Below are 16,213 nucleotides of genomic sequence, written 5' to 3' on the forward strand. Positions count from 1 at the left end.
ATCTATCTAATCTATCTATCTATCTATCTATCTATCTATCTATCTATCTATCTATCTATCTATCTAATCTATCTATCTATCTATCTATCTATCTATCTATCTATCTATCTATCTATCTATCTATCTATCTATCTATCTATCTATCCATCCATCCATCCATCCATCCATCCAGATGGATTTCCAGACCAAAATACTGTGCACCATTGAGAAAGGCATCGTCAAGCACCAACTTCCCTTCGCCATCGTCAAGAGTTGCGATGACGGAGTCGGCTCCAGATTTTCCATTTCGTTCAAAGGCCACCATGATTATGAGCTGGAGGCCACTTCAACAGACGACAAGCACAAGGTTACATCTCGACACGATTGGGTTCATCCCCACATTTTTGGCTCTCTCTCTCCCTGATCAACTTGCGCTTCCTTCCCTCCAGATGATGCAGCTTGTAAACCAGATCATTTACAGGAACATCTACAGCCATGCTGAGGGGACCAGCGCAGGGACCCACCAGCAGCCTCAAGCGTCACAAACCCTCCGGGAAGGTGTCCTTATGCTGCACAGAGGAGGACTGGCATCATTCCGATGGGTCAAGTACAGACATTTTGTTTTGGTTCATTTGCTTTACTTCAGTCTTGGCTATCTGGTTTTGTCTGGAATGAAGGCAGACTGGGCAGTTGTGTAGGGCAAATTGAAATCGAAACTGGCTGTATCCCATTTAGCCAAAAATGTTGTAGCTTGTCACTGAGAAGGAACTTAACAATTGAATGTGTAGAGATCGTGCACCTACATCATAAAATCATGTCATTTTTGTTTACCTCGCCATATTGCCGGTCAAGCTAAGCATTGCTGAATGCTAAGGCAGTCGGAGACAACACGGAAATATGTCGTGTAGCATGGCATCCAGTCTTGTCCGATACCGTCAGAAATTTAGAAGGTGAAAATAAACGACGGCACGTGGAAAAATTAGATAAACCCGGCATAGAGGACCCGTATTTGATGGCGAAGTCGATGTTTTCGCTGATAAGAAATTGGACTGTTAATTCGATTCCGCTTGTCTTGGGCAACTGGATCTACACATGGATCTGGTGAGTAAGTCGTCGAGATTTACACGGAAAAGTTTGAGAGCGTATAAAAGCCTGGACGCATATGATTACTTTGTTGCAGGATCTGTTCTCATCAAGAATAAATCCCATATAGTGACGTTTTGACGGCTTGTGAACGTGTTCGGTGACACGTTAACCTTTGCCGGAATCCATTGATCTTTTCAGCTAGTCTTCAATACAAATACTAATATTTAAATAAATGACCCCTGGTTTTACACAAACTCGCATTCATAGAAGTGATCGCTACACAGGCGTGTGTATTTGGTTGGGCACCAGCCATCACGTTTAATTGCCGAAATCCATCGATCTTTTCTGGTCTTTTCAGCTGGTATTCCATAGAATGACCTCTTTGAAGATCTGTCTTGTCTGTTGTGACAACCAGCAGCACACCAAGTCTCGGGGAATTTGAAAAATCTGCTCTGGTTCAACGTCCCTCACAATGACGAGCAGCTCTGTTTGACTGGCAATATGGTGCCGTGAAAATGGTGATGTCCCGTGCACCAGCTCTATATTGGTACATCTTAATAAATTAGAATTTGGTTCAAAAAAGTTAATTTAATTACAGTATTCATACTGTGTATGGTATACTGCACAGTAGATTCCTTAACTGAGAAAAAGTTTTAGGGGGCAAATACCTGCTTAATTTCCACATGAAAAATCATCGTTTCTTGATTGTTTGTTAGGTGAAGTAATATTCTTCATTATTCCTTTTGGGGTTTTAGTTCGCTGTAGGTTTGCTGCACAATCATCAAAATTATACAGATTTAAAAAAAAAAAATCATTAAATATTTGACTTTGCGTGTGTGTAGTTCATCCCTGTAATTGACGTTGGAGTTTTTGAAATGCGCTTCCCAACTGCGTGTGAAGCATGTGATGGTACGAAAATGCTGTGGGGCTGTTTTGTTGCTTCAGGCACATGAATATTGATATTTTGAAGACTATCAATAAATCTGCAGCTGTTCTAAGATGACGTAGTTACTCACTTTTCTGACAAGAGAATGTCTCTAAAAACCGGTCCAGATTTCTTTTCTTTACACACACAATGAATACTATTATATCAGAATGTACCTTAATCGTTTAAATTTGCTGCTTCCAATTCCCTTTAGCGCATCCTCCAAAGAATACTGCGCAGCGAGCTTGTATACAACAAGCAATAAGTGTCCACACTTTTATTGTTTCCTTGCTTTAATAGGTACTGCTGTTTTGAATTCAATTGTTCTCTGTGTGTGCGCGCTTCTGTGTGAGTATGTGTGTGAGAGTGTGTCTGAACAATAGTGTCGATGATTACTGTCCATTTTTTTGCATCTATTTCTCTGAGGTGGACGATGCACCAGTGCCAAACGGCAACTAACGAACTAACAAGGAGCAGCCATAATTCGAAATTGTAGATACCACACTAGCTGTCAAATACATGATCTCCTCCGCTGTCTTTCCAGATACACGGTCCAGTTACACCCCGGCCAGTTAACGCTGGCGCCCTTTGGTCGCCGAGCGGCCGCAGACGGCGAGCTGATGTCCTCGCAGCCCGTGAGCGTCGTGATCCATCTGTCGGACGGCGACACCAAAGTACAGAAAGCTCACAGCATCGATACCTTCACGCTTGTTACGCGCAAAAATGATTACCAGTGAGTGAACCTATATTAGCACATCCACATTAGTGACTTTGAGTGAATGGGTCCAATGGAGCTCAGATCAGGCCGATTATTGGTATGCGTGTAGCCCACTTGACAAAGAAATGACATAGAAGCTTTTAATAGGATGTGTGACCCTGAATCTTTAGGTATGCATAATCAACTCGCAGGAATGCCACATTGTTCGCTGCGACAGATAATGAATTTCATAAATGTTTCAGGCAGATTTTCATTTGCATTATACAGTACCTTGCACCACTTTCACGATCAGTTGTCACAAGACATTCATTTCTGTCGATATCAATAAAATTTCAATGATCAAATCAGTACAAAGGATAAGGGCTTTGTGGCACGCTGGTTTATTACAGCTTCAGAGTGCCCCCACCGTGTCAACCACTTCCCGGTGCTGTCCAGTCGGAGCGCGATGCCTGGGTCCAGGCCATCCGCATGTTGTGTTCCGAATGGAAAAGAAAGTCCAAGACTGAACACATGCTTGCGGTGAATGAGAGCCTGCGACATCTCAGCATAGCAGAAGACGTAGGGGAGGACTGCAACGGCTTCGATGTTGAGTCCTCTGGGGAGGATGTTTATGAAGACCCAAATTTGTCTGGTGACATGAATCCAAGTCCCCCCCAAGAAGTTCCCAAGCAGACCGACCCTGATCTGACGCCTTCCTACGTTGGCCCAGCACCCTCCAGCAGAGAGCCTCCTCACCGGCATCCAGCAGGCTCGCGAGGGGACAAAGTACCTTGTACCAAGGAGATCCCACCGCCCCCACCTTTACCTCTCAATCTAAAGATAAATCCACGAAAAATCCGCACCAAAGCTTTCCACTGGGACCTAGTTGGGCCTGATAAGGTACCACACCACATAACCCATCCATTCTACATCAAATAATCAAGATTTAAACATTCGGTGGAGGCAATAAATCCAAAGACAATTTCTCTTATACTAGTCACAGCCAGTAGGTGGCATACTTCCAAAGTAAGCGAGCATCGCGATGAAATGCTATCATAAATTATCTGGTCCACGGTTATTATTTTTGTAATGTGTCGATTTCTCCGGCAATTAATAAAAAAATTCTCTGCAGATTGTGAAATCATTTTGGGGGAGAAGAAGCCAGCAAGAAGTTGAAGTTGACACAGGACGTTTGTACATGCAGTTTTCTGTTGAGAACGCGGGGTCCTTTGGACCAGTGGAGCCCAGGACTGCACAACACATCATGCTCAACCAAAAGATTGCACACAACTTCAGTGAGTAGCCACTCATAATCAGATTTATTGCTAGTGCCATCAAAAGTGCAATTATGGGTAGGCTTGGGTTGCTGGTTCTAAAAACATTAATCGCATTTGACAGCTGGAAAGTGACAGTTCTGAGGTCCTGGGTTCAATCCCGGACCTGCCTGTGTGGCGTTTGCATGTTCTCTCCGTGCCTGCCTGGGTTTTCTCCGGGCACTCTGCTCTCCTCCCACATTCTAAAAACATGTAGTCGTAGCAGACTCTAAATTGACCAAAGATGTGACTGTGTGTGCGAATGGTTGTTTGTTTCTGTGTTCCCTGCGATTGGCTGGCAACCAGTACAGGGTGTACCCCGCCACATGCCGAAAGATAGCTGGGATAGGCTCCAGCACATGTGCAACCCTTGTGAGGATAAGCGGCTCAAGAAATGGATGGTTGGGTGGATGTTTCAGTTTCCAAAATCACATATGTCGGGTTCATTGACGACTGGGATTCACTCAAATGTGTATGTAGATTTTGTTGGTGGCCTAAATTGTCTTCGTTTACAAAAATGTTGAAATACTAATTTATCTTTGATGTTCAAAAGCATCCATATGTAAGAATAGATTACCTATAGTATTTCCTGAATTACAAAATTGTATTTGTCTCCCCAAAAATGACTGGAAAATGCATTGAAAATCCCTGTTGTGAAAGTTGCCTCCTGTGAGGGGGGCTGGCCTCATGCAAATGAGCCACTGTTTACTAATCCATATTTTGCAACCAGGCATGGCTGGTGGCTGCATGTTCTCAAGCCCTGAGTCTGAAAAAAAAAAAAAAAAAATACAAAAACAAAACAAACAGTGAGTGTGACATATCCCCAAGCAATCTTCTACAGTACAGTAGTAACTCAAGAAAGCAATTCCACCTTTCACATCTTTGTAAACATTTTGTCATCTTTTCACGGGATGAAAGTGTAGAACTGACCTATACAAAATAGGCCCAATTAGCTATTTTACCCCCTTTTGTCATGTGATTCATTACTGTTACAAGGTCTCAGGTGCGAAAGAGGAGGAGGTCCTTATGTCAGACCCTCATGCAGGTCACTGGAAGTTCACTATAGCGCCTCATGGCAAAGTTCTCTCTAGGTTCTGGAAGTACTGTTGCTCTTCATCCAGACGGCCGATATGGTACAGTCAGGCTGAACTCTGAATGGCCTGCCCACAGACACATTTCCTGACATAGACAACTCACAGAAATGTACTTAGGTGTGCAACTTTACATTTTAATGGATGTCCAGACACCCCGAGACACTCAAATGTGTGAGCACAAGCAAATCATACTTAAACATGTTTCATAACTTTTTGAAGCTGATCTGTTCCTCGAGTTGACCGGCAGGGTGCAGTGTGTCACCAGTGTTACCAGTGTTACCGCCTTCTTGAGGGCTTTCCCAGAACTGGGCCATATTGTTTTTCCTCTTCAAAAGCTTTTCTCTTCTGATTAACTGAAGGTGCGCTGCTTGTATATTTCAAGAGCACAGTCAGGGGAGAACATTTCACAAGCTTCCCCTCACCAAGTCCTTCAAGTGGCTCAGGAACAGAGATCCGGTGGTGGGCGGCGGTCTGCTAAATGGAATCAGTGTGAATGTTCAGGCGGGCAACATAATTAGAGTTCACGTATTTATGAAAAATGGATGTAGAATGTGGCACGTAGCTGTGGTTCCCTGTGTAATGGAGAAAACATTAGAATCCTCAAATTCTCCTTGGCAAAAACCTGGAAATGTCGTTCAAGGTTACCAACCCAGGCCATGTAAACACACAGTACACACATACCGTGTACATCCTTGGTCAAATTGTTTATTTTAGAAATGTGTTTTGGATGATGATTTTGCTGGTCAATGGAGGATCTCCTAATCAGTTCGGTTATGTTTTTGATTGTCTTAAAATAATTCTGTAGACCTTGGAGACCTTTTGGTGCTGTTATCAATGCATTTCTTGAAAAACAAATGAGTAAACCCATCCCATAAGGAGATTTTGGTGAAGGTTCATTTTTCTCTAATCAGTCCATCAATCTTGGAAAAAAAAAACCATGGAAAATTCCACCCTGGTCTTTATCAACAAGTCATCCATCCATCCATTTTGTTTGCCGCTTATCCTCACGAGGGTCACGGGGAGTGCTGGAGACCTATCTCAGCTGTCAACTGGCCTGGAGGCGGGGTACACCCTTAACTGGTTGCCGGCCAATCGCAGGCCACATGAGGACAGACAACAGTCGCACTCACAATCACGCCTAGGGGCAATTTAGAGTGTCCAATTAATGTTGCACGTTTTTGTGATGTGGGAGGAAACTGGAGTGCCCAGGGAAAACTCACGCAGGCACGGGGAGAACATGAAAACTCCACACAGGGGGGGCGGGATCAAACCCGGGTTGTCAGAAATGTGAGGCCAACACTAAACCAGCTGAACCACCGTGCCACCCCTCAACAAGTCATATACATTTCATCAGCATTTGATACCACTGCTTTTAAGCTTTATAACTTGCCTTCCACAAGCTTCTTAGAGTAATTGGGAGGAATTTTTGCTCATTCATCCTGACAGAACTGGTAGAAGTGAGCCAGGTGTGTAGGCCACCTTGCTCGCACGTACCTTTCCAGGTCTGTGTATGAAAATTCAATAGGATTGCAGTCACTCACATTTGAAAAATGTACGGGTGTGGTCAGTCATGCCCGCAGATATAAAGTTATGGGTGTGTATTCTGTTTGTAATTATGAGTGTACCCCTTTAAGAGTGGAGGGTGGGGGGGTTGTCAGGTAAACTAGGAAGTTGAAGTAGGGTGAGCAGAGACTGTGTGCTTCCGTGTTAAAAAAAAAAAAAAGCCGTTAGGCTGTGGTTCACTGCGCTGCATCGGTTTTCATGTGCGCTGAGAGTGTGCGCACTTGGTCAAGACAACACAAAATAAGCGACGTCTTTCATTATCCATGGAATGAATTTTACGCGTGCTCGACTGTACTGATTTGTGAGTGCGAGTGCCCGTCAAACCACAGTGACTGGGATTGGAATCACAGCTTTGTGATGGCCCCTCCAAATCCTTGACTTCGTTACCATTATGCCAATTTGTAAGCACTTTGGGTGTATGCGTAGGGCCGTTGTCCATTCAGAAGACCCATTTACACTTAAGCATTAACTTCCTGGCTGACGTCTTGATATGTTGCTTCGGTATTTCCGCATCATCTTCTTTCCTCATGATTTTGTGAAGTGTATCTACCAGTCCCTTCTGAAAAAAAAAAAAAAAAAAAAAAAAAAAACAAGCTCACAACATGGTGCCCCCCTCCCTTATTTGGGATGGTGTTCTCAGGCTTGCAAGCTTGTCTCTTCTCCCTCCAAACGTAACGATGCAGATTGTGGCGAAACACTTCAATTTAAGCTTAATCAGACCATGGTACCTGCGACTGACTGGCGACTAGTTCGGGGAGTAGTCCGTCTTTGGCTGGATAGCTGGGATAGGCTCCACCAATCCCGCAACAATTGGGAGGATAAGATGCTTGGAAAATTGAAGGATGGATGGAGCTGTTTGCTAAAATGAAGGTCTTTGTCCCTGTGTGTGAGAGCAAACTATAACCTGTCTTTTAAGAAAAAAATCTTTTGGAGTTATTGTTTCTTCCTGATAGAGTGGCCTTTCAGCCCTTATCAGTTCTGTACTTGTTTCATTTCACTTGCATCTTCATCCTCTTTCTTTTACGTTTGTTCTTGGGGTGATATGCATATTTTAGATCAAAGCACATATACTGTATTTCTGGAATACAGAACCTGTCTCCTTCCTCGGCAGTCGGATTACTGAACATTCCCGTAGTGTTTATACTTGTGTATAACTTTGAATAGATGAATGTGACGCTTTCAGATATCTGGAAATTGCACCTAAGGATCAACCAGAGTTGTGCAAGTTCACAATTCTGTTCCGAATAGTTTGTCTAATTTCCTTTGAATGTCCCACGATGTTTCAGAAAGAAGCAGAGTGTTTCAGGTGTGCCTCACTCAAATACACCAATCGGCGTGCCTCTAATGAACTCAAATGTCATTAATAAACAAGAAGGTACCAAAGAAATCACATCAAAATCTGGATTTTCCCAAATTGATTATGGGATAGTAATCTTACTATATGTCAACTTCTGACTGGGAAGAAAGTAATGAAAAATTGCCTAAAATCCTTCCATTATTTTTGCCTTTAAGAAATAGAAATCATTTTGGTATTATTAACTACAATAACAAGTTTTGTACTATAACAAGATAGTGAGAAAAATTGAAAGAAAATATTTTTTTTTCTGATTTTTAAAAAATGTTATCTGGCTCAGGGTTAGGGTTAAGGTTAGGGTCCTTTTTACAACTAAAGTTGTTACGCCTCTCAGCATCAAACACTTTTTTGGTTCAACTCTAACAGGACCTTCAGCGTTCCGCGCTATTTAGACCATTACAGGCTACAAACACTCACCACACACATGCAAAAGATCAACCTCCCTGCTAAATGTGATAAAACACTTCTTTGCTCATTTTGAGGCACACAACAGCACCCCTAAACACAAGACTGCGTCCCTCCTAGTGACTAACTGCTGACCTGGAACAGCGTGAAAAGATGTTTCGATCAGATCAACACAGCGCTCGGGTCCCAGACAATATAGCTGATTCCTGTTCTCGGGGACCGTGCAACGGAACTCAGAAATGTCTTCACGGACATCTTCAACTCCTTCTTGAGTCAGGGTATCGTGTGATTCAAAGCCACCACCATCATCCCAAGTGTGAAGTAGTCAATTCCCTCCTGCCTCAAAAAGTACCCTTCGGTCACGCTGACTCCCATCCTGATGAAGTGCTTTAAGCGGCTAGTCATGCACCACCATCTACAGTCCCCCGACCCCCCACCCACCTTAAACCCTTTCCAGTTTGCATATTGGTCCAACCGGTCAACCGATGATGCCGTCTCCACCGGCCTCCACTCAGCCCTCATGCAGCTGGACTCAAAGGGCTCATGTGTCAGAAAGCTGTTCATAGATTTCATCTCAGTATTCAATAACGTCATGCCCCGACAAATGATCTACAAATTGGACCAGCTGGGGCTCAACTGGCTGCTGGAGTTTCTGACAGCAAGACCGTAGGGATTATGGGTCGGCAGCAACACATCCGACAACATCACTCTGAACACAAGCCCCTCCCTCAAGGTTGTGTGTTCAGCCCCCTCCTCTTCACCCGGGTGACAAATGACTGCGGACCGTCGTACGGCTCCAACCTCTACATCTACTGTGGTAGGTCTCATTAGCAATGGAGAGGAGACAGATTACAGAAATGAGGTGGTGCGAGGACAGCAATCTCTAAATGTGGAAAAAAACAAAGAGATTGTTGTGGACTTCAGAAGAGCGCGCATGCATGCTGCCCTGAACATCAGCCGCGCTGCGGTGGATCTCTGCAAATAAGCGGGAAGGCTGAAAACCAACATTGAATGAATAAATTTCTACTGCTTCAGTGAGAAGATCATATCTCAATGACCCCCCCCCCACCCCCCAGGATATAATAATAGGAACACCATTTAAGAGTGAATTAATACTATATTTTATCTTAAAGTATTCTGGCTAATTATTAGTGGCCACCTAAGCGTATACTTCTAAGCGCCAGTCTGTCAAATCTTGTTTAACACTCACCTCCTAACTGGAAAGCACAACATTGCTTTATCTTTTCACTGCTCTTTTTTTTTTTTTTTTAAAGCATAATGTGTCCCCAAAAACTGTAATGCATTTGCGACTACGTAATGACTCAGTAATTCATGTAGTTGGGCTTTGTCATTAGAGAGGAACATCTAAAAGTCGAGCACAGTACATTCTCAGATGGCAATAAATGTTAAAAAGAAAAAAAAACAACAACCTTTTAGCAACCTGAATTAAAGGAAACAAATAATCTATTCCGGAGTCAGTTGACACAGTCGCTATTGTAAAACCTTTTACAAAGTTTTTGCATTTTTAAGATCTATACATATCTTGAAATTTTAATATCAAATTAAAGTTAAGACACTGAAACGTTCTTAAGATCAGACGCCCGTCTTTTAACACATTCTGCATAAGGATGTAACATAGACAGCTAATGCTTTGAAGTTCACTGGACTGAACTTTTGAAGTACCTCTGGGTTCCCCTTTCACAGATTATGAAGTTTAAAAATGATAAGTTTTGTATAGCATATCCTTATAAAGATATATTTTCATTATGGAGTTATTAATATGAGAAATATCACCAGTTTGTTTGTTGTGTTTTCTTTTATTACCAATTAATGATGATAATAATAATAATACAAAATATATTTTATAAATGAGTCCTGATTCCCATGCTTCACATTTTTTATGGTGATGGATCAACATGTGACAGCAAAGCTATTAATCTCCTTGTCTGAAATGCCAGATGTTTTACATGTGTTTAAAAAGTCTTGAAAAAGTTGACGACCACACGCCACTGCAGTTAAAAAAAAAAAAAATCGCCCTGACGTTGCAAATGTGTGTGTTTCCCTGAGGTGTTTGGAAGAAAGGAGGCTTAATTAGGCTGCAGACTTTTTGTTCTTTTATTGCGAGTCATTCCATGAAAGGACAAGCAAAAAAAAAAAATCAGATGGGGCTCACATTGTCGACTCTCTTGTTCCTGCAGACATTTTCCTCAAAAGTTTTGCGGTGCAGCCTGCAGAGCTGAAGGACAAACTGTTCATCGTTAACGAGGAGGACGGCGGCCTGTCTGACGAGCACATCACCTCTCTGAGGAGGTATGACTTTTTGAGGCCCCAACCTGCTCATTCGTATTCCTTTCTCGTTGAGATGAGAGGCGAGTGGATCTTTGCGCCCCAGTCAGCGAACGGAGGAAGCGCTGCATTACGCCCTTTGGCTTTCATTTGTGCCCTCTTTCAACTTAAACACAGTATTCATGCTATCATTGTGACACTGAGACTGTGGAAACTAGTGAGGGGTTGCTTTAAGTTGCGCTAGAGGTTTTAGCTGACCAAACGTTTTACTGATCATGTGGAATTTGCCCCATCTGATGTCAGGATTAACCAAATTTTGTTGTGTAGTTGCCACGCAGAGTGCACAATTAGTTCAATCTCAATTTGTTTGCTGCTTAAACGGGTAGTTGAAAACAGTAAATTATTTGTCACAGTCACACATTGAAGCTCTCAGATCAGTTTGGTCTACTTCGAACTTGGAAAACAATGGAAAATCTTGTGTGGTTGAACTCTGAGTCATCCATTTTCCGTAGCGCTCAGCCTGTTTGGGATCACAGGGGTGCTGGACTTGAGTTATCAGGCTACATGCATCATGATTTTTAACATCTTAACTGAGTGAAGATGATGAAAAACTCAGGAATGTATATCTGCTTATTGTTCTTATAGTCTGTGTTCTCCTCAAGTTGACCAAGTCAGCGCAAGTCTGGTGTGGCGGAGAAGTATGTTAGAATGGTACAGGACATGTATGATGTCAGCAGAACAGTGGGGAGGTGTGCCGTAGGTGTGACAAATTCATTAAAAGTGGAGCTGGGACTGCATCAGTGATCAGCTCTGGACCCCTTCCTGTTTGCAGTGGTAAGGGATAGGCTGACAGATGACGTTAGACTGGAATCCCCTTGGACCATGATGTTCGCACATGATATTGTGATCTCCAGTGAAAGCGGGGAGCAGGCAGAGGAACAATTACAAAGATGGAGGAGTGCACTGGAAAGGAGAGGAATGCAGATTAGCTGAAGTAAAACAGAATATATGTGCGTGAATGAGAAAAGTAGAGGGGGAAGAGTGAGGCTACAGGGAGAAGAGATAGCGAAGGTGGATGACTTCAAATACTTGGGGTCAACAATACAGAGCAATGGAGAATGTGGTAAGGAAGTGAAGAAATGGGTACAAGCGGGGTGGAACAGTTGGCGGAAGGTGTCTGGTATCTTATGTGACAGAAGATTCTCTGCGAGGATGAAGGGCAGCAAAGTTTATAAAACAGTTGTGAGGCCGGCCATGATGTACGGATTAGAGACGGTGGCACTGAAGAAACAACAGAAAGCAGAACTGGACGTATCAGAAATGAAGATGTTGAGGTTCTGGCTCGGAGTGAGCAGGTTGGATAGGATTGGAAATGAGCTCATTGGAGGGACAGCCAAAGTTGGATGTTTCGGAGACAAGGTGAGAGAGAGCAGACTTCGATGGTTTGGACATGTCCAGAGGCGAGAGAGTGAGTATATTGGTAGAAGGGTGCTGAGGATGGAGCTGGCAGGCAAAAGAGCGTGAGGAAGACCAAAGAGAAGGTTGATGGATGTTGTGAGGGAAGATATGAGGGCAGTTGGGGTTAGAGAGGAAGATGCAGGAGATGGAAAATGATGACACGCTGTGGCGACCCCTAACTGGACAAGCCGAAAGGAAAAGAAGAAGTTCTTATAGTGTGTGTTGTACTCAAGTTGACCAACTCAGCACACCACACACAATGTCTTTCGCACCGAGACTGAAGACAGCATGGCACCACAGGGTGTAATGGCTGGATAATACAAAGAAGTACTTGGAGGTGAAGAACTACAAGAGTCTAGGCAAACTGCTTATCTGGTAACCTTGTGGTCGCAAAATCTTCTCCTCTTGGTTTTACTTGTGGATAATGAGGTGGGAGACACGTGGCACAAACACTCTCCACAACCAGCTGCTCCTCTCGTTCTATCTGGTAACTGTGCATGGAGCAGATGTTGACCAAACACATACAAGGGAGGAAAGATCTTACGTGATTGAACATACCCCACAACAGGAAGCTTATTTTTAAATGTTGTTGTCGCTTTCCAAAAAGTGTTCAACAGTTGTAACTACTGTGCTAAACGGACGACCGAGCTCCACCCTGAGATCTGAAATCTCGATTAAAAAAAAAAAAAAGTCTATGAAGCCGTCTAAATTGCAAAGGGGACGAGCAAATGCTCCAACTTGGCATGATTGTTGCTGTGTTTCACTGCTTTTGGTCACTTATCAGTTAGAGACAGACAGTTTTCAGGTGACAGAAATCACTTTTTACCACCACTACTTGTATTGGACAATGGAAGAAGAGGTAAGAAAAAAAAATCAAAGGTCAATTGATTGATCTTTGAAATAATCACTCAAAAGCAGAGGTGTGCATCAGTGCGGAAAAAAAAGTCTTTTTAAGAAATGTGGCCAAGTTTGTGATATGATGAATTTCAGTCCAATTCTCTGACAATAACTATTCAACGGGGGGTATGAGGATTGTGAGACAAGACTGGCAAAAATAATTTCTCATTTATTTTTATTATTCTCTCATTCAACACTCCGAGTGTTAGTCCAGAAAAAAAGGCCACAGCAGCCCAGTTCATGTCTGAAGCACCGCTGATAGTCACGGCTGCGGCAATCGAAACAGGCGAGCAAATGTGTCCTCTTCTGCATGCTTAGGGTTCTCTTGCTGAAGAGCAGATGGCAGAACCTTTTACGAGAGCAATGTGGTAATGAAATTTTTATCTCAGGATATTTGTGGAGACGGAAACTATTGACATGCCCTCTGGAAGGTCATATGAAAGTGGCTTCCCACTTGCAGTGGATTTGGATGCTGACCCTCCCTGGAGGGCTCCCAGTGATCTAATGTAATGTGGAGGGGAAGGATTTTATTTATTCTGTGAAAACATAATATATATTTTAATGGGCCACTGCGTGTGCCTCAGGAATACAATCTTTAAAAGAAGCTCTCCCAACAGGTGCTGCAATATTAATGTCCGGTGGCGCTCCGGAGGCACGCGGCGGCCTCATGAAAAAGTCAATGCATTTGGTTTGGAGTTCAGAAACAAATGACAGAAAGGAAGTTCCACCCCACACGGGCAAGGGTTAAAGTCAGTGCAGCCACTAAATGGCTCCGCCCCGGCTGTAGAGGAACACCCGGTTTGAACGTCTGTGAACATGGTCAAAATGGAGACGTATCGTTAGGTCTAGAAGTATTTGGGCAGTAAGAGAACTCTATGGTTTTTGCCTCGACACGCCACCACAATCGATTTCAAATACAACTACAAAGACGTGACTGAAGTTAATTGGATAGACCACACAATTACGGAGTTTACCGTTTTGCAATTGAATCCATGCTATACAGGGTATTGCCATCCAGAGGAGGGCACGCCCCCCCTGAACCCCAGACTGGTGGCCATCCAGGCCACCAAACACGAGGCGTCTGGGTGGACAGGTCAGGAGGACGACCCGGACGCCAAGCACCAGGGTCCCCACGGGGCGATTCGGGCGGACGACCTCTGTGAGGAACCAAACGAAGAAGCAGGCACCAGAACGAGGCAGGCCACTGCTCCGGACGAGAACCTCCCACGCCGTAGTTGCCAAAGAACCAGGGATTGGTCGCCACCGAGGCTTGGTCAGTAGGCAGCCGTGGATTGGTCACCAATGAGGCCAAGTCATGAAGCGACAGGGAGCCATCTGGAGCGAATAGGATGATGGAGAGAAGGACCAGAGCCATGACCGCCACCATTACCATCCCGAAGTCTCTCCAGCTCCGGGGTGGCTCATCAGAACTCCCCAGCTCTTGTCGGACAGCAACGTGAGAAGGCGGCGACGCCATCGCCAGCGCCACCTCCTGGACAGCAACGTGAGAAGGCGGCGACGCCATCGCCCCCTCCTGGACAGCAACGTGAGAAGGCGGCGACGCGATCGCCCCCTCCTGGACAGCAACGTGAGAAGGCGACAACGCCATCGCCCCCTCCTGGACAGCAACGTGAGAAGGCGGCGACGCCATCGCCCCCTACTGGACAGCAACGTGAGAAGGCGGCGACGCAATCGCCCCCTCCTGGACAGCAACGTGAGAAGGCGACAACGCCATCGCCCCCTCCTGGATGGCAACGTGAGAAGGCGGCGACGCCATCGCCCCCTCCTGGACAGCAACGTGAGAAGGCGGCGATGGCATCGCCCCCTCCTGGACAGCAACGTGAGAAGGCGGCGACGCCATCGCCCCCTCCTGGACAGCAACGTGAGAAGGCGGCGCCAGTACCGCCCCCTCCTGGACAGCAACGTGAGAAGGCGGCGACGCCATCGCCACCTCCTGGACAGCAACGTGAGAAGGCGGCGACCCCATCGCCATCGCCACCTCCTGGACAGCAACGTGAGAAGGCGGCGCCACCGTCGCCCCCTCCTGGACAGCAACGTGAGAAAGCGGCGCCACCGTCGCCATCGCCACCTCCTGGACAGCAACGTGAGAAAGCGGCGCCTCCGTCACCATCGCCACCTCCTGGACAGCAACGTGAGGCGGCATCGGGTCGGTCCCCACTGCCAAGTGAGCTTGCAGTGCATCCGTTGAAACAGCAACGTGGGCGTGGCGCGGTGGCGAATCCGTTTCCAGGGCAACGTGAACGAGAGTCGGCAGAGAGTCCGTCGAAACTGACACGTGGGCGTGTCTCAGGAGCGGGTCAGTTCCGACTGCCGCGTGAACTCTGCTCGGAACAGCCAAAACCTCGACGTGGGAATGGCGAGGAGGCGGGTCAGTTTCCACAGCTACGTGCGCTTGGCGAGGTGGTGAGTCCGTACCCACTGCAGCGTGCACTTGGCAAGGGGGTGGGTCGGTTTCCACAGCCACGTGCGCTTGGCGAGGTGGCGAGTCCGTTCCCACTGCGGCGTGCACTTGGCAAGGGGGCGGGTCGGTTTCCACGGCAACGTGAACCTGAGCAGGCGGAGAGTCAGTCGAAACTGACACGTGGGCGTGTCTCGGGAGCGGGTCAGTTCCAACTGCCACGTGAACCTGCATCAGCAGCGAGTCCGTCGCCGTTGCGACGTCAGAGTAGCTTGGCTGGTTCGCCAATCCTTGCCGGACCTGGGCTGTGAGAGCCGCCAATTCCGCGCTCTGCGCTCTATCTGCGCCCGCATTTCGCGCCAGAACGCCTCGTGGTTTGGCGGCTCCTCCTCCCTCTGGGCTGGAAGCTTCGCCACGAGCTGCGGGTCTGCCGGTCTCGCCGTTGCCGGCGAGGAGTGGGAGGACGGTGTCTTCGTTGCTGCGCAGCGAGAGACACCAGGGAGCGCCCGGCCGGGGCGTCTCCTCTGGCCGCCACGGGGAGGTCCCGGGTAGATGGCCAAGCGGGTTCCCTCGTACCGATAGGTGTACTTGGATCTACAGGGCGAAGTCGCTCGGGTGCTGGAAACGCGGGGAGGCGGAGCAAACTGACTGGGATGAAAAGCCGGGCAAAGAGATTCAAAATCAAAGTCGTCGGAGTCGTACTCAGGTAGCCGGTCATACAAATCGCGGTCCTCCTC

At 46.0% G+C, this 16,213-nt stretch overlaps 1 protein-coding gene across 1 annotated transcript in view; it reads left to right on the forward strand.

Annotated features, from left to right (window-relative positions):
• Window positions 1-16,213, forward strand: part of LOC133495285 (uncharacterized) — a 47,766-nt gene that overhangs the window by 3,935 nt on the left and 27,618 nt on the right. Inside the window, exons 4-9 of the mRNA XM_061809741.1 lie at window positions 173-346; window positions 429-586; window positions 2,535-2,723; window positions 3,098-3,587; window positions 3,820-3,982; window positions 10,615-10,726. Of these exons, the coding sequence (XP_061665725.1) occupies window positions 173-346; window positions 429-586; window positions 2,535-2,723; window positions 3,098-3,587; window positions 3,820-3,982; window positions 10,615-10,726 (1,286 nt within the window). The remainder of the gene's footprint in view (window positions 1-172; window positions 347-428; window positions 587-2,534; window positions 2,724-3,097; window positions 3,588-3,819; window positions 3,983-10,614; window positions 10,727-16,213) is intronic.

The sequence above is a fragment of the Syngnathoides biaculeatus genome, chromosome 2 (genome assembly GCF_019802595.1).
Source record: "Syngnathoides biaculeatus isolate LvHL_M chromosome 2, ASM1980259v1, whole genome shotgun sequence".
Taxonomy (NCBI): Eukaryota; Metazoa; Chordata; class Actinopteri; order Syngnathiformes; family Syngnathidae; genus Syngnathoides; species Syngnathoides biaculeatus.